We start from the raw sequence: 19,349 nt of genomic DNA, 5'->3' as shown, positions 1-19,349 counted from the left end.
TTGTATTGTAAAAATAATTGCGAATAACATAATCACAGATAACATGATTAAAACTTTGTAGTTGCACCAGACGCGCGTTTTGTCTGCAAAAGACTCATATGTGATGCTCGAATAAAAAAGTTAAAAAAAGCCCCCAAAAAATACGACGATACCATTCTATTTGCACAAATACGTCTTTATGAAGATTCTACAATGTCAGTATATTGTGTGGACCCCTAAAATGTTAACAGCCATTCAGTAAACTAATTTGTAACGTTGTGTTCATTTTCAATATGATAAATATCAACAAAAACATTTTAAGCAAGATTATTTCATAAGGGATAAGCTTTGAAATCTAGCTCTAACATAAAACTTGACTTCTTAATTTGTTCTGTTTTTTTCATGGTTGATATTCCATGGATGAATACACAGTATTTAGTATTCATAATTATTTAAATCAATTATCTTAGGCATTTCCATATTTGTTTTGGTTAGTGCAAATCAGTATAAAGATCACAGGCCATCTTTGACACACTTTCTAGTTATATTGTCATTTATTGTCTTTATTCAAAATAAAGTATAGAAAACACACGGTTAATTGTCAGCGGATTACACATGGGAATTTATGGAAATAATATCGTTTCAAGTAATGAATTAATTGAAATTAATTTTTTTACTTATAACTTTTTTTATTCTTCTTTAAGTAGAGCATATTTCCCTTGAGAAAAATAATAATGATTCATCATGCATACATATTGGAAGATAATCTATATCAAAATAAAAACTAATGAAACTTTGTAAATTAAAGGAAGTGTCATGGAAAACAATTGTTTTTTACAAAATTGACTACCACTATCCCTCCCACTTCTCTATAAAACGTTATTTGCAGGAATTTATATTATTCGTTAAATTAAATTTATTTTTATTTACACAATGATTGATATGTACAGCACATTTACTAATCTAAATCAACTTCAAGCAATGTGTATATGCTAGTTTGCAGTATTTGAGATTGTCCGTAAAAAGTAATGTATAAAACAACTATTTCAAAAATTCCAGACATACGAAATAACCTTTAAAACTTACATGCACTGGCACAATCAGTGTTGCCATTTTGTGTATCAAAAATACACTTTGTTCCAGCTGCACACGTATGGTCTGCACATTTGCCAGCCACGGACTGTAAAAGACAATATTAAAGTCAAAGTAAAGGAAATAATATACATGTTACTTATATCTCTTTAACATTGATATTGTATTTTCATAAAAAGTTTTCTTATGCATAGGAGTAACAAATAGATCTAATAAAAAGTTGTTCACAAGATTGAAAGCAAAGTTCCTTGAAACTGTAGATTTTCGGAATAATTTTACCCACAGCTCTTCCTGTACCTTGAAACTTTCTGCATACAAACTTTAGTTATCTCCACGACAATGTTATACATTATCACGATAACCCGTTCTTATTCAGGTTGCATGAAGAATGGTTAATGAAATTGATTTGGAAAAGAACATGATTTGATTGTTGAGATTTTGAAGGTGCCATTTCAGATGATCAACTTTCAAGATTTATTTCAGAGAAGCTGAACACATACAGATGTACTGATGTACTGATGTTGGATATTAAAGACACTTAAGCTATCATAAAGAGATATAACCTGTTCTCAGTAAAAAAAATGTTTTTATGTTTAAAATCATTGACATTGGAAAAGTCACTCATTAAAATATGTTGATAATATTGAATACATTTGTTAATAAAACCATTAAACATCACGCTTCCTTCATGTTTATTTCTATTAATGAATATGCATACTTATCTATTCCTTATAAAAGCAAATTTCCATTATTGAAGAGGACAATTTATAATAGATATAAATTCTGTTCATACAAATTGCAGATTACCATATGTAGGTTTTATTAAATCCCAGTGCACTTGATGCCATTTTCATTCAGTGTTGCTACATAGCTGAAATTTCTTACTTTTTTATTACTGGACTTTTGCTCTGATTTTTTTGCTGATTATAATATATAGAAGAGGGACGCAAGATACCAGAACTTGTAGATTGAAAAAAAAGTGACAACGATATGGCTAAAGATAAAAAGACAAACAGACAAATAAAAGTACAGAAAAACAACATAGAACACAACAGGTACCAGTCTTGTATTACAACTCCAGTTGTCGGTGCATGTCAAAACATGGCGGGAAACAAAACAGTCCATTTTTTTTCTGATTATTTTTCTGGACTCAATTTTTTCTGTTTGATTATAGGTTTATGCTGAATTGAAACATAGATATAGATCTTGCATCTTTTTGGGGATATCAATACAGGAAAATGGAAGGATATCATGTTTACTGGAAGTGGTGCGGCCTAGTAAAAACAGCGAACAGAAAGTAGCAAAAAAAATGTTTTGACTTCAGGGTTACGTAACTTTTTATTCTTCGTGGCATGACCCATTTGTTTGGGATCAAATCTCAATTTCACATTAGTACATACATGATATGAACATGAACAAAATTCTATGTAGCATTTTTTATTTTTTTATTTTCAAAGATCAGCTAGTTTGCATGTAAGCCTATGGAGCAGTCAATTACAAAACTGCAACCTATAGGTGTTATCAAATGCCACTTCTTGGTATATTTATTTATCTAGTATGCTGTTTAGTTTGTAAGTATGCTATATCATTGATTGCTGGCTCCCCCATTCAATGCACATAGAGGTGTTTTCTGATTGAACATTGATTGTTTGGATTAAAAAATCAAAAATAATTTAATTGAATTATATTTCCCCATTTTTAAAGTTTTGTATTTATTAGTTTAATCATGAACTGCATTTTTTTTTCCATATGATATTCGATTGAAGATCTCGTCAGATCTCATTATTTTCTCTGTTATTGTTTACATATTTCCGACTTTGAATACTTACTTCATTTGACATATACTATTGGTATCTGTATCAGATTCTACCCATAACTTGTTAATTATGTTGAAAACAAAAGGTCCTGGATGTTATAAGTTTCAATCAACACTACTGTCCTATATTAGTTATACTGTGAGAGTACTTTTGTTAGGGGGGTATCAATTTTGGTGGATTGAGCAAAAGGTACATGTTCATGTGTTCTTGAATTTATGAATTTTCATATTCTGATGAAAACAAAATATGTAAAAATTCCAACTGAAACAAATATTTTTGAAAATAATCATGTGTTGTTCATTTTTACATACATAATCGTCTTTCATATCTGATTCTTAAATAAAATAATGGCTTTCATAAATAAGCTAATTATTCATTTCTGAATAAAAATTGTCTCTTTAAAAAAATTGCATTTTAATTGTTACATACATGTCATTAGACATTGTGACATTTATTAACCCGAGATTGAACAATCAACAGATTACCGATCATCACAAGTATTAATTAGACCAAAATCATATAATTTAACGAAAAAGGTTTCATAAGGGTTCATTCCTCCTATTCCCACTTTTTATAGATTTCGTAAGAAAAGTTAAAATTTCATGTGGGAATAGGGGGAAAAACTTATGCAAACAAAAGATTATTAACATACTATAAAACAAATGTTAATTTGCAGTCAACCCCACGCTGAAGTAGTCGACATGTTTTTTTTCTTTTTTCAGGGGTTGACAGGATTTACCTAATTGTTATAAATTTTAACTTCACAGTTCGTATGCAAGCAAATATGAGTAATAATGATTTTATACAGTTTATTTCACATTAGATAGGCTTAATTTCTGATCTTATTTCTGTGTACATAATTCTAAAGCTACATATTTCACCTATATCAATATTAGGAAATCTGTACGAAGGATTCCATATACCATTATGTTTTAGATTTTTTTATAGCTTTAGTGTCTACATTATCAGCAACGTCATTCGTCACGTCATAATGTCTGAGGAGATGTAATCAGCTATGAAGTCACAATGTGTGAGGAATCATTATCATGCTTGCTTCCTTTTTTAACGATTTTTTTTATAGTATGCTATAATTAAAAGATAGTTTGTAAAATGGTATAATAACTAATATGGTTACATACTTATGTTTTGTATGTGTCTGTGTCTGGGTGTATGTCTGTTGTTGAATTTTACCTAGGCTGATACAAAGACTGATGACATGTAAAAAAAGAAATTCGGGACCTTTTATAGTCTACTAAACGGTCTATGTTTTTCTCATTGTTCAAAGCCGTATGGTTGCCTGTAATTTCTTACATTCACTTCATTTAAAATTGTTTGGATAGCTGTCTCATTGGCACTCATACATGTCATACCAAATCTCCTTATTTTATTTTCACATACATTCTATGCTCAAGTCGTTGTTGCTATAATTTTATGACCCACACCTGTTTGTACAGTTATGCATTTACTCCTACGCCTTCAGGAGAAACAAAAAAACAAAAAAACCTGAAATTCAATTCAAGAGCAAGTCCAACTAAAATTTTAAAAATACGGACACACATAACATATTTATGAAAAGTTTTTCTAGACAGATGACTCTTTGTGTAGTATCTTGATATTTTACATTGATTTCTCCCTTAGGCAAAGTTGATCATATATGAAATTTGTTATGAAGTTCACCGCACTTTATTACCGTATCATCTGTTACAGTAATTATAATTGTCAGATCAGCAACTATTACGTGTCTGCACGTTCTTAAATAAACATAATTAAATAGATCAATTGATGTTCTTACACATATGTTTTCATTCTGTAGTTAGTGATCTCTTTTGCAAGGTGTTTTAATCTTAATTCATTTATTCATGATTGAAATTTTCAATATATATGATTAACAAATGCGGATGTGGGATATAGAGGGTGAAAAGTACAATCTAGGCAAAGGAGGGTAAAAAGTGGATATTAGAAAAAGTTCAAAATGTTTTGTTTTCCCTTCTTTTGATTATAGACCACTTGTAAGTATAATTATCACACGCTACGAAAAACTAAAGAGGGGTTGGAAATGAGTACCAATAGTCACCCCCGGTATCTTATCCAACATCGAAAACTGTATATAACTATCAACTGATCATTAATACCAGGATTATTTTTTACCTCAAAACATATCTTAAAATAATTAATTTCAATGAAAATGCCTGGACCAAGTCAGGAATATGATAGCTGTTGTCCATTCGTTTGATTTGTTTTATCATTTGATTTTGCCTTTTGATTAGGGACTTTCCATTTGGAATTTTCCTCGGAGTTCAGAATTTTTGTGATTTTTCTTTTTAAGTTATCTTATGAAAGACGAAATGTCAAATGGTTGTCTTAGAAAAACTGGTATACTGTTGAAATTGAAATACTGAAAACGCATGTTATTTGATTGTTTTATTTTAGATAAACGACCACTTTTTTAAATAACACTTTTGTGTTGTTTTGAAATTAAAAAAAGGCTTGATACTTCTTAACTAAAAAAAGAAAAAAATATTAACCAAGTTCTATATGCGTTTGGAAAACTATTCCATTTCATCAATCATTTAGGCTGAATTAACTTTTTATGCGTTGTTATGTTAATTTACATTACAAATGCGTTTCTTTTCAAATCAGGTGTTTTTAAATCAATATTTCAAGTAGTACTGCATCTTAGATTTATCCTGTGTTTAATCGTTTAAAAATGTTACATAATTTGAAATAAGAGAGATGTTCTATTGAATAAACTAGCTTTCCCTCTTTTGTTAAATTGATAAATTCAATTTAACTTTTATCGTTCATCGTACGAACAGAAATTTTGAAAATCTTTGATATTCAGATATTTTCCAATTTTTTGAAGCATTCATTTGTGACTAGTGTACACGTTCGATACGCATTATAAAGCAACTAAAAGAAACATATCGGGTCATCATGAAAAGATATTCATTTCAATGTCTTTTATTGTGTAACTTCCCGCACTATTTTTAAAGAACGACAACCGTCTCTCATATAATAAGAAGTTACATAAGTCTGGATATAAACACCAAAAACAGATCTCAGTAAGTATTTTATTCTATCCAATTAAGAATTAATTGCATTAAGTGTACACCATATGAACAACGAAATATGCTAAGGTGTTTGTTTTCCTACCGCATCAACTCTTAAGGGTTATTTCATTACGGGTTTTTAACACTCAAACCTTACATGTTTCTTGTAAAATTCTAAAAAGATTTTAAATCGGACCAGTATAAAATGAAATACATTTATCTTTTTTGTCAGAATATGGCATACCAGTTTTTGGTGGAATTCGTGTTGCACAGTCGTTAATTTTCTATGTTGAGTCATGTATACTATTATTTTGTTGTTTGTCTTTTTCACTTAGCAATGGTGTTGTCAGTTTATTTTCGAGTTTAACTGTCCCTCTGGTATCTTTCGCCTCTCCTTTAAATTTATCAAACTTGATGCCCCAGAGAGAAAAACGCAATTTACAGGATATAGAAATATATAGAACGAACCTATCAAAATATACATACAAAGTCAGCGAAAGGTACAACAAATTAAAGTTGTCTCAATCATTGATGTTGAAAAATATTTTCTGCTGAAAACTGATGAAATATGAAATAAATCTGTAACTGGTTCAAGCATGTCTGTTTTTTATAAGTCTCAAAACATTTAGTGAAATGTAATTTCGAAGGTATACAACAAATTTTACACTCTCTAAGATGTTTGGTGATTTTAATATTTGTGACTGTCTTTTAATACACGTGGCGCAAAGTCGCAAAACATGTCTTGTCGTTTATTTAGAAATTAATTAGCAGTTGTCATATTGTACTAGCAGTAAATTCCACTTACATGAAGCTTACAAATAAAATTATTCAAAATCATCCAATGTATTAACGGTGAAATTATAACTGCTAATTAGGTGTTTTGTTCTCAACCAGACCGCTATTCTACAGTTTGTAATGTTTGTATTCAATAAATTCACATTTAATTATACTTTGTTACTTCTTTGTATTGTTTTACTGTAAAAAAAATGGCTAGAATGACATATATTAATGGCTTAGTGACTGCATTTTTTTAAAAAGGAGAATCACTTTATTTTATTTTTACTTGACGCTTACAACACTCGATGTTTCCTGCATTCTTTAATATGCAATACAAACCTTATCTTCGGGTTTATCAGACCCATGATCATATATGCACAGTCAATATTTTCATGAGTTCACATGGGTACATCTTTACTTTTAATGGTGTATCTTTCTATATTAAACTTAAAAGAAGAAACTTTTGATTGGACGTGGGAGTTTAAATGAATAAATTTCCATACTAATTTGCGTATTTGTCAGCTTTTCTTTTTCTTTTGTAATATCTATTTAGATCTCAAACATGATGAAGCGATTTTCACATGAAGAATTCACCAAATTGACAATGTTTCATTCGACTTCATATCTATCTTGTTCTTTTAGTTGATACAATGAGGCAAATATGAATCGCCGAGTCATTTGTTTTTTTTACAGAAATCACGATATTTAGATATTTTACATTTTTAAATCACTCGTTGATGCATCCCCTTGGCATAGATATTAAAGCAACCGTATATATTTGTGTCATCATATCAATTAAGTTAGCATTTAAAATGAAGTTCATTTTATACATTTTTTATAGACAAGTACGTGAGTACGACAAGCATGGTTAGCATATTTTATGGATATTCACGAGGTTAACGTCTCTATTTTTATAAATAGTACGACACGCTTGAAAAGGAATAAAAACAAAACACATTGTTAACTAATTTTAGACAGATTGATTTTACTTTGAGATTAGTTTAAGCTTTATATACATTATATAAATTTTAAATTTAAATATTTAAGTTGAGGTAATAACAGTAAATAAGCTTTTACAGACTTTTTTTAAAAGATGTTTGCATTAACTTGGACATCCTAATCGCTGACAGAATATTTTCTTAAATCCTTTTATACTTGCTAAAATATCTATTAATTAACATGGTGTGTAATCATCTTTAAATGCTTTACATTGGTTTCATATAAAAGCTATATATACCTTTTCAATATTTACTTTTCATCAAAATTAAATTTAAGTTATATGTTAAAGAAGGGCAAAAGATAACAGAGTAATATTCACTAATAGACCGAAAACAAACTAACAAATAAAACAAATAATAGAAAACAAAAGAAAATGTCAAAAGACAAATAATAGAAACCAAGAAATCATTTACTCATCAAATTGTGTGTGTCATTCATCAGTTTGATGTGTACTTAATTAGCATTTAAAACAAAACAACGAATTAAGGTTATCATCATTATGTTGTAAACTCGTATATCGTTAATACTGACACAGAAACACATTTTCTGGGATATAATTTTGATGAACCATTGGTAAGTTACTTTGTGTATGTTCTTCAGCACTTTTGTGTTACTATTTTTTAAGTTCTCTTCCAATACAGGTTCCACTTATACAAACCTCGGATGAGTTCGTTTGAAATTGGGTGCCGTTTGTTTTTCGGGACTTTCGAGAAAAAAAATTAAAAAATTGTTCATCAGAGCCCGTTCAAGTTTGTAAAGTAATTCATAGTGATTATTGTTGTCTGAACGAGACCTTTGCCTATAACATACTTGTATTTTTGGTTAGAATGTGACGTACATTTCTACTGCAGTTATAATCTTGCGTGGGACTTCGTTCAACCATTATAATTGAAAAAAAGGATTTGTTATTGTGTGAAAAATTGTCCCATTATCAATCAAATCACATCTCCTCATCTTATAATTTTTCGCATAACGAATGAAATATCTTTTTCAACTGAGTATATATCTCTTCTTTGTTGTAGATCAGGACCCAAATGACAGACCTAAATGAATATTTAGAAGAAACTATAGACAATATTGGAGGACTTGGCCCCTTCCAATGGATAATTATAGTTCTTTTATTTGGAAGCAACATATCAGATAATTGGAGTAATTTAATGATGGCATTTGGTTCGGCTGTTCCGAACTGGAGATGTGACCTGACTACATTAAAAGACTCGAATTTTACTATAGCAGATAATTTTTCAGACTTGAAAATGTGTGAATTTAAATACAGTTTTAGTTCTATAAAGTGTAAAAACCGGCTTTATGATCCCGGTATGTCCACTGTTGTCTCAGAGGTATGTCATTAAACTCGGTATAGCAGAAAATTACTAATGTATAAACAGTAAAACTATAACTAACAATATTTTTCTTTCTCCTCAACATAACAGCTGTTCTACAGTAAGTAATTTGTGACTTGAATAAAATTCTATTCATAGTTAACCCTACGTTGTTACTTCAGCGTATACGTAATGCTTTATTGTGTCTATAATTAGTGTAACATTTATTAATGGTCTAGTGATTGCTTTCTGGTGTGGAAACTTTTTTCATAATTTTTATTAGAAATGATTTTATTTTTTTGCAACTGGGGCTCACAGCTATTGATTTGTCCATTGCTAAATATACCCATACAGATTTTTTATCATGGAGGTGGTTGTCAAATCCCTTCCCATCACATGATGGTGCCATTTCACATGTAGAATTCACCAATTGATCCTGTTTATTAGACTTTTCATATTTCTTGCTGTTTTATATTCGGTTAATAAAATCAAGCAAATCTGAATCGTTTACTCGTATTTTTTATGTTGTAAATTCGTATATCGTTGGGATAAAGTGTTTATTTATCTTTGGTGAATCACTCTGTACCAATCAATCAGAGATCCGTCCATCTGTTCGTCAACACTTTTGTTTTACTATTCTTTTGCAGATCCCACTTCTGATTTGAATGAAGTATTCCAGTTATAGAAACCTCAATTAGTTCGTTTGAAATTGAATGCCGTTTATTTTTCGGGACTCTCGGAAAACATCATATAAATTATTGACGCCATAATAGCGTCTTTATTTGTTCATCAGAGCCCGTTCAAATTTGAAAGTAATTCATGGTGATTATTGTTGCATCGACCATACCTTTGACCATAACATATTTGTATTTTGGTAGATATGAGATGTACATTTTCTACTGCATTTGCAATCTTGCATGGTTCTTTGTTCAACTATCGAGATTGATAGAAATTATTTGAATGTTTTGTTAAAAGATGTCCCATTTTCAATCAAAACACCTCTCTCCATTTTATAATTTTTCGTAAACATTGAAGTTTTGGTCAAACATAGTAAATTTTATCTGAGTATATAACTCTCTTTTAAAAATATTCCTTAAAATTAAAGATGTTTCGTCCCCGAGGGTATCACCAGCCCAGTAGTCAACACTGCGGTGTTGACATGAATATCAATAATGTGGTCATTTTTCTAAATTTCCTGTTTACAAAAATTTGAATTTTTCGGAACACTAAGGATTTTCTTATCCCAGGCAAAGATTACTTTAGCCGTATTTGGCACAACTGTTTGGAATTCTGTATCCTCAATGCTCTTCAACTTTTTACTTGTTTGGCTTTATAAATATTTTGATATGAGCGTCAATGATGAGTCTTGTGTAGACGAAACGCGCGTCTGACGTACTAAATTATAATCCTGGTACCTTTGATAACTTTTCTGATCCCGTTTAGTATACTGTTGTCTCAGAGGTATGTCATATAGACTCTATGCGGAAGAACGATACCATTTTTATATAGTTTTTTTCATTATTTCTTAGAGTATTAACAAACATTTTCAGAACTGTATGTTATAAATCCTGTAAAGGTGCTCTTTGTCTATTTCAGTGGGACTTGGTGTGCGATAAGAGTTGGGTTCCATCCACCATTACAACGTTACAAATGGGTGGTTTAATCACTGGTGGATTTATTTCTGGTCACGTGGCAGACGCTATTGGGCGTAAAAGTACATATGTTTGTGCATTACTCACAATTATATTACTCAACGCTACGGCTGCTTTTTCACCCACTTGGGAAATCTTTGCAGTATTAAGATTTTTTATTGGTTTTGCAAGTGGATTTACTACTTCCTTAAATTTTACATTTGTTATCGAGTTTACACCACGACAATCAAGATCAATGCTTAGATTTCTACCGTGTAGAGAACTGTTTGGCATGCTTTATGCATGTCTTTGTTGGTGGCTGCATGATTGGCGATACATCCAGATAGGCATTGCTTTCGTGGTTTTTCCATTATTTCTGGGAATTATTTGGTGAGTTAACAGTATGAAATATAAAGTATTTATGGAACGAGAAAATTGTAGGATTGAAAAAATATAAGTGTTCTACAAAATGTACACAAGAGGCAATTGACGTTGAAAAGATGTTAAGGATTCCTCTTGCATAATTTATTATCAGGTGCTATGTGAAAAGATTTATATTTCAATATTGTGTTATTTATCCTCTAATCTGGTTTCGGTTTTAGCAATGGCGGTGTAACCTTGTTTTCGGCTGTTGCGTTAGAATGTCCCTTTTGTATCTCTCATTTCATCTATACACAAGTCTCGTCCAATTATTTATCCTCAAGCTAATCAATTTATGTAGGAATCATATAATATAATCAACACAAATTTACGAATACTGTAAACCAACTTGTTTTCGCGGATACTTTATATCGCGATAATAGACCTCTTTGCGGCGATTTACTTTCGCGATTTCGAATTTAACTTGATGTAGCCAAATAGAAAAAGTGTTAGTTTTTTGCGACGATTCATATTAGCGTTATTCTTTTAGTCACGAAACTCGCAAAAAAAAATCGCTCGCGAAAATAAGTTGGTTTACATAATTTTAACAAAGTATGCCTTTCATTACTTCAAACATATCGAAATACAGATAGATGTTGTTTAGAGCCAATTTATCGTTGAATCTGTTAAAAAGTGCATCTTTAAAATGTGAAATTTATTGCATCTTAAAATATGGAATTAAAAAAAATGGACTTTGAACATTAGATTATTTAGGCTGAATTTTCCACATTGTTTAAGATGTAGAAACACAGGTAATTTTGTGTAATGCCAGTGACATTACTAAAAGTTCTATCATTAAAGTTGAGAATGGAAATCGGGAATGATTCAAAGAGACAACAACCCGATCAAAAAGCCGATTGCCACCTATAGGTTTTCAACACAGCGATAAAATACCACACTCCGAAGCGTGCTTCAGCTGGCCTCTAAACAAAACAGTGCAATCGTTCAGTGATAATGGACGTCATCTCTAAACTCCTAAATATATAAAGGCTAAAATTTAAAAGCAAACAAGACTAACAAAGACTAGATGCTCTTGACTTTAGACAGGCGCAAAAATGCGGCGGGGCTTAACGTGTACATCTAGACAATATTGAAAAACGATCAAACAGCAATATGCGCAGTAAACTCAGTATATAAGATGTCAGAATAGGTAACAAAATAAACTAAGCAATATGACAATGAATATATAAATTAACTATCAGTTACTTACATGCCAGCTCCAGACCATAATTTAACGGATTGAAATTTGGTGTCTTTATCATATGAATATCACGATACGTTAGTTTTCAGTTTCATATTTCAAACTTAATTTAGGTAGTAAACAAACTTTACTGAAATTTGTTAATGAATTGGATGAATTAATGAATAATGTTTTCCCCGTTTGAATGGTTTACATTACTAATATTTGGGGCCCTTTATGTCTTGTTGTTCGGTGTGAGCCAAGTCTCCGTGTTGAAGGCCATACCTTGACCTACAATGGTTTACTTTTATAAATTGTTAATTGGATGGAGAGTTGTTTCATTGGCACTCATGTCACATCTTCCTATATCTATATACGTTTACAAAAGATGGCATAGAAATACTACTCTTTCTCTGTCTTACTCATACATGAATTATATTTTGAAGGTTTGTACCTGAAAGCTTTAGATGGTTGGTGACACATTGGAAAATACGGAAAGCATACGATGTAATTAAAACAATAGCAAACATGAATAATAAAGAGCCACCAGAGTATGACAAATTCCATGAAGAAGTCATACAAGTAAAAGATTTGTTGTCTGAAGAGAAGAAATACAGTGTTCTAGACCTATTAGATAATCCTCGTCTTTTAAAGATAACACTTTTGCTAATGGTTGCGTGGTAATTATACAAACTCGAAAATGAAATACACAATGAACTAATTTTCATTGTCTTGCAAAATACAAAAAGAAAAACAAATCAGCTATTTATGTCTTTATCGACTATCATCGAAAACAAATCATGGAAAATATTTTGTTATTCCTTAAGTTTTTAATATAGTCATTCAATGCAAACTAATATTCTATATTGTTATTTATCTTCCGATCCCTAGATATAATTCTGTAAACGAGTTTAATCCCTTTTTCACTAATCATCTGTTGGATATTTTCACAAGTTTTTGTCAAATCGTTTGGCTTGTTGCATCATTAAGGGAACATTTATTGTCTAAATGTACATATGGAGAGTAAAGTGAATAGTGTATCATAAGTTGTATTGTCTTAATATTTGAAACATGGGCTAATATATTTCTCGTAGGTTTAGCGGTGGATACGGAACATATGGTATTTTTTTTGGAGTTCAACAGCTTGGAGGAAATCTTTACTTAAATTTGATACTCCTGAACGCCATTGGTTTATTTCAATTGACTGGATGGTATTTTGCTAACTGGTAAGATAATATCAAATTGTTATCTGGAATGGTTCGGACAAATACTTTTGTGGTGATAACGAATGAATGCCCAAATGCACTTCGTTGTATTCGGCCGTCAAACATGTTGTGCGTGCAGTCCTCTACTGGCTTTTTATGTATATATATGAGTATAAAAATGCAAATAGACAGTTAGTATGTATGCGCCCGAAGCGCTGTTCTGATTTACCTCCCATAGGAACACTAGAAACAAATATTTGAAAGCAACGGATGCATATGAACCAAAATGTGTTAATACCAATATGATAAAAAGGGACGTTAAATAATAGCCTAAAATTCATTCCATTAATTTCGATATTCTGTTTAAACCGTCCACTGATTTATAGAAATTTAATTTTTCACCATTTTCTGCGCTAAACTATTTTTCACAACGAAACATCATGAACCTTTATCTGAAAAAAATATCATTTACATTCAGTTGAATTATATCAGTTTATGGATTTAATCATTATTATTATGCTATACTTGTTTCTATTATATTCTTAGTATTGGAAGAAGATGGACAACTTCAATGTTTTATATTATTGGTGGATGCTCAGGGATGATCGTAGGCATATTACAAGCCTTAGGTAATGTGAAATTTTAATTTACCGTTAAAAATGTAAAAAAAATACAGGTGAATAATACATAAAGAGACTGTTTGCAAACGTATAAATTATTCTAAATAATAGGGATGTTCTGGTACCTAACAGAAAACCCTGGCCGTTTTTGGCACAACTTTTTGAACTTTTGCTTTCAATCTTTGTATCTGGGCGTCACTGGTAAGTCTTGTACGGACAAAATGCACTTCTGGCGTATTCAAATTTTGTTGCCTTTTGTTAGCTATTATTCGTGTGTTTCTTTGTCAATTGTGTTCTTCTATTTATTTATATTGTAGTCCTGTAATGTTGTGTTGTCATTGTAATGTTATATTTCACATGGCCACAAAACCAGGTTCAACCCACTATTTTTTCCTTTAAAAATGTCCTGTACCAATTCAGGAATATGGCCATTATTATATTATAGTTCGTTTCTGTGTGTGTTACATTTTAACGTTGTGTTTCCGTTGTATTGTTTGTTTTCTCTTATTTTTGAGTGTGAATTCACATTACTATAAGACGTGTCACGGTACTTATCTATCCCAGATTCATGTATTTGGTTTTGATGTTATATTTGTTATTCTCATAGGATTTTGTCTAATGCTTAGTCCGTTTCTGTGTGTATTACATTTTAATGTTGTGTAATTGTTCTCCTCTTATATTTAATGCGTTTCCCTCAGTTTTAGTTTGTTACCCCGATTTTGTTTTTTGTCCATCGATTTATGAGTTTTGAACAGCGGTATACTACTGTTGCCTTTATCTAAATTTGGGACACCACAACAGACCAAAACCCCATTCTTTCGAAAATGTTGGAGTTTAAATAAAGTCAGACGACAATGAAAACATGAGATCCAGATTGCCTAGGTACATACTCACAATGTGGAGAGGTCCAACTAGTTTTACGCGCACGGATCCCGTTTTTGCCTCATAACTTAAATGTTAACACATGATCATAAATTTGTTCATCATAGATGCGCAAAATAATGACCATTACCATGAACTAGGAAATAGAAAGGATGTAACATTGAAAGTCAAATTGAATTGCAGATACTAGTATAATATATTACACTTGTACGTGTTTATTTGAATAATTTTATATATAGCTGTATATGCATAAAATATTATTTAGATACTACCAAAAACAAGCAAAATGCGCTTTATATGTTTCTTTGCAAACACAATTGCTAATGTAAACATTTACTTTGCGTTACTGAAATTTACATCAATTCTCAACTTCGTACTTTATTTTGACTTATTATCTTTTTTTATTCGAGCGTCACTGATAAAAGTCTTATGTAGACGAAACGGACGTTAGGCGTACAAAATTTCAATTCACGTATCTATGACAAGTTTATGCATACGTTTTGATGTTTCAGATCTAGAAAATAAGGAAATATTTGTAACAATTTTTGCACTTCCCTCAAAAGCATTTGTGACTGCTGGCTGGGTATCTGTCATGCTGATAACGGCTGAAATATATCCAACTGTAGTAAGGTATGACTGATTAAATGTTAAATTTGATACAAATGTTATGTGTAATATTAAATGAAACAGTGACCCAAACAAATATTAAGATAATAACACTTGTGTAAGTTCATAACCCATCGGTATTTCGACATATTCTATGAAATATGTTAGCTAAATGACTGAACTGCTGGGAATTAAAATCCAAAATATGTTAAACAACTTTAAAATATTGATTGGTCTCCCGGTTTGCTACACAAAACCTCTGTCTAAATTATCAACATTTATGTTATCAGCAATCAAAACCAGGCGTCAAAATTACAGTGAAATACCTACTATGAGGTGATATGATTCAGATGTGAATGTAACAAAAAAAGACAAAATATCTAGTAAGAGTCCCTCATTTCAAACAATGATAAGAACATATAACTTTTTACAGAAGAATTCCTCGTTTTCAACACAGAAAAAAATAGTTGGAAAGATTTCGGTATGTGTATTGCTTGGTGAAATTGTTTTACAACAGGTAATCGACATTCCTATGGGGTCTGCCTGTGGTGCTCCGAAAATCATTGCTCACTTGTTCTTTTTTCTAACAAGAAAGATTTCAAACGGGTTCTTCTGAAAAAATAAATATAAAAAGAAGCTAACATTAACCTTTGACATCCAGTTCTGCTATATATTGAGTATGTCTTTACACTGAATAATTAATAGAGGGAATGAAAGATACCAGAGGGACAGTCAAACTCATAGATTAAAAAAATAAACTGACAACGCCATGACCAAAAATAAAAATATCTCCCAATGCATTTCGCATAAACGAAACAAATGCAAAGACTGCTAGATGACAGTCTTTCTTTAACAACAGACAACTGTCCTGATACGCAGTCAATTTCGAAAATACCGTACTATCATGTGCGCGGAATAATAAGCTACGAATACGACTTATGATAACAATGGTCAAGAACCAACAAAGTGATGGCCATTGTTTGTTGCTTGTAGAAAATATTTCAGTGATGTTCAACCCCTACAATCTCAATAAGCAGAAAATATATTGAAATGTTACAACTATTGTTTTTTTACGTCAACCTATTAAACAAAATTGTAAGATATCGTCTATTGTAGAAACATTGGTTCTGGTTTGCTGAATGCCGCGTCTGGAATAGGGATTATGGTAGCACCAATTGTTAGTTTTGCTGTAGGTAGTTTGGAGTATCATTAGAAATAAGTAAATGCTGTTTGCTGATCTTGTTATTGACTCTTAGCCCGTTATTGCTGTGTAAATGCATCTGTAAATTTCGTGTCTTTTATCTCAAAACATTTGTTAGATTGTAAAATCTCTAGTTATTTGTAATAGAGACCGTTTTCACTTTATCCACATCAAAATGTCGTATCGATATCTTCTTACTGAAACTAAAATAGATTTGTGAAGTCAAAGGGCAAACTACAACAAGACTAACAACAACAACATTATATAGTAAAGTGTAAACACACTTTCTCTAAAAAAAAAAGGGAAGTTCCTTTAAAAATAAAGCCATTAAGAGTTACATCGTCAGCCTATAACAGTTCTATTTAGAATAATATTTAACATAAACATGCGACGAATATTTGGTTCTTTATAAATTTAGATGAGTTTCAGGTCAACATTTTGTTAGGTTTAACAATTGGTTTATTAAATTAAACGAGCAACTATCACCTCATCAAATATTTATGGCATTTTCGTTATTTTTCAGAGCCAGAAGATTCCTGGATTGCTTTATCTAACATTTGCCGGTCTCATGTTCCTATCGGCGTTCCTTGTGATTTTGTTACCAGAAACAAACAATAAAGCTCTTGAAGACACTATTGACTTTGACCCAAACAACTCTATATCGAAGAAAATAAGAAATTCTTTTAATACAACAGTGCAAAAAGGTTATGAATATCTGAAATAGAGATATTTGACCTCAAAAACGTACTTTGTTTGTTTGAGAAAATGTGTTCATTTTTTTTTTGTATTTTACTTGTAATTCATTATTTCTGTGTTTAATAAATTTTATTAAGATATGTTCTCAAAAAATAAAAGATACCACTCAAACCAACTACAAGTTAAAGTTGATTGAAATTAATGGGCAGTATGCAATTTTACGGACATATAACGAAAGCCGTACACTTTTAAATTTTACAATAAAGATGTTTGCCAATATATCCAATCTAACCGGGAAGTGACATCAAAAGTCCTGCATCGTATATCCATTTATATATCATGATATTCGAGACGAAAATAAGATATATATTCTTGCACGATATATAAAGGACATACTTCCCGTCTTTGTTAGGTAATCTTCTTATTTTCCAGTAAGTTGAGTATAATCTTGTGGTAAAGATATATTTTTTTTATGATACTCTTTCATGTGCTGTTGATTTAAATTTTCAAATAAAATGTCCAGCCTCTTCGAGGTCTTTCTCAATATATCATTCATATTTTCAAGTTTACCCACAGAAATTCAATTTCTGCTAACTTGTATTTTGTTTGGTCCAATAGTTAGGTGTCATGAAATGGAATTCCTTTATAAATATCAGTTTTAAATTGAAGAAAAAATGTGGAATAATTTTTTTCCGCTGGAAGAAATGTAATAGTACTTGTTCTTAACGGAATAAAGGCTACAGAATATTTTCCCAATAGGATCAGACATTTTACCTTTGTTCATAACAAAGTTTTCAGGAGGAACAAATGTGTGTTGGCATTGCGTTTAACATGCAGTTACAAAAGAGTTCACCGATTCATATTGCATTGAATACTTGACAAGGACGATAGAAAGAATTGCTCTTAAAATTTTGATGATTTCTGTCGAATGCATTCTTTTTTCTTTTATTAGTATTTCAGAACCTATTGATGGTTGAATTTAATCTTTTTATCATAAAAATGGTTTTAGTAATCAAAAAGTTATTGAATATGCTTATATCAACTGTGACGATGTTGGTATTGACTAAAACGCTTTGATTTTTCTATTGCTTTAATTATCTTTTAAAACCGTAATCGTCAAACAAAATCATTTGTGAAAAATGAATGATATAATTTAATACACTTAAAAAAATACAAAAACATGGACAATTAGAAGCCAAAGAGATATTCAGCTCACAAGTCGTAGACGAAAAAATGTATATAAATAGAATGATCAACACGCACAACACTTAATACCGGGGTTGATCGTAGACCACGTGCGCTCGAAAGGTAATCAGGCCTTGATGTGACACCGTCGTGTTGGTCATCTAAGTACAAGTTCTGAGATAACTCTTATTCGGTGGTGTCACGTTCTGGTGAAGTCTGGCACTCATAAAAGAAGAAAACAGGCTCTGTGGTTACATCTTGAAAGGAAATAACGGCCAAATTATTTTGATAGTTGAATAGCTTTTAATCCTATGATAGACAACATCCGACGACGACAACAACAAGCTCCTTGCTTGGAATTGAGACATAAAGAATGAGGTCACATGTTTGTGGCTAATGGATCCTCTTCTCAAAAGAACAATGACGAAACAGCATTGCATGTATTTACAACAAATTGTACTATAATCTACAATAAAATTCTGAACTTCCTTTTGACTTCTTGATCTCCTTTTCTTAAACTATATAAATCAGTGACAAGTGGTATATCAAATCATCAAATTGAGTTTTAGCAACTTCACCCCTTAGAAAAAATGATACGATGAAAGAAAAGAATATTCAAGACAGTGATTATTAATATACTTTAAACTTTTGAAATCGGGTTCATGTTGGACGAGCGGTAGTCAAAGT

The 19,349-nt window shown here is 31.0% G+C and overlaps 1 protein-coding gene across 2 annotated transcripts; it reads left to right on the top strand.

Moving 5' to 3' along the window:
• Window positions 1-4,757: 4,757 nt before the first annotated feature.
• On the top strand, window positions 4,758-17,652 carry LOC139491739 (organic anion transporter 3-like). 2 transcript variants are annotated; one of them, XM_071279573.1, is made up of 9 exons: window positions 4,758-4,897; window positions 8,737-9,054; window positions 10,633-11,057; window positions 12,714-12,947; window positions 13,362-13,493; window positions 14,019-14,101; window positions 15,487-15,604; window positions 16,697-16,769; window positions 17,305-17,652. In XM_071279573.1, exons 2-9 carry the CDS (start codon window positions 8,749-8,751, stop codon window positions 17,503-17,505), a joined length of 1,572 nt encoding a protein of 523 aa, XP_071135674.1. In that variant the 5' UTR covers window positions 4,758-4,897; window positions 8,737-8,748; the 3' UTR covers window positions 17,506-17,652. The 2 variants fall into 2 exon arrangements, with proteins under 2 accessions (XP_071135674.1, XP_071135673.1); XM_071279572.1 differs by lacking the exon at window positions 4,758-4,897 and adding an exon at window positions 5,753-5,950.
• The last annotated feature ends 1,697 nt before the right edge of the window (window positions 17,653-19,349 follow it).

The sequence above is a fragment of the Mytilus edulis genome, chromosome 10, assembly GCF_963676685.1.
Source record: "Mytilus edulis chromosome 10, xbMytEdul2.2, whole genome shotgun sequence".
In the NCBI taxonomy this organism is placed as follows: Eukaryota; Metazoa; Mollusca; class Bivalvia; order Mytilida; family Mytilidae; genus Mytilus; species Mytilus edulis.
This window is presented reverse-complemented; position numbering and strand designations above follow the sequence as displayed.

Coding starts and splice junctions, on each gene's coding strand:
- LOC139491739 (XM_071279573.1), top strand. CDS start 8,749: ATGACAGACCTAAATGAATATTTAGAAGAAACTATAGACAATATTGGA. Junction 9,055..10,632: donor TGTCCACTGTTGTCTCAGAG/GTATGTCATTAA, acceptor TGTCTATTTCAG/TGGGACTTGGTGTGCGATAA. Junction 16,770..17,304: donor CACCAATTGTTAGTTTTGCT/GTAGGTAGTTTG, acceptor GTTATTTTTCAG/AGCCAGAAGATTCCTGGATT.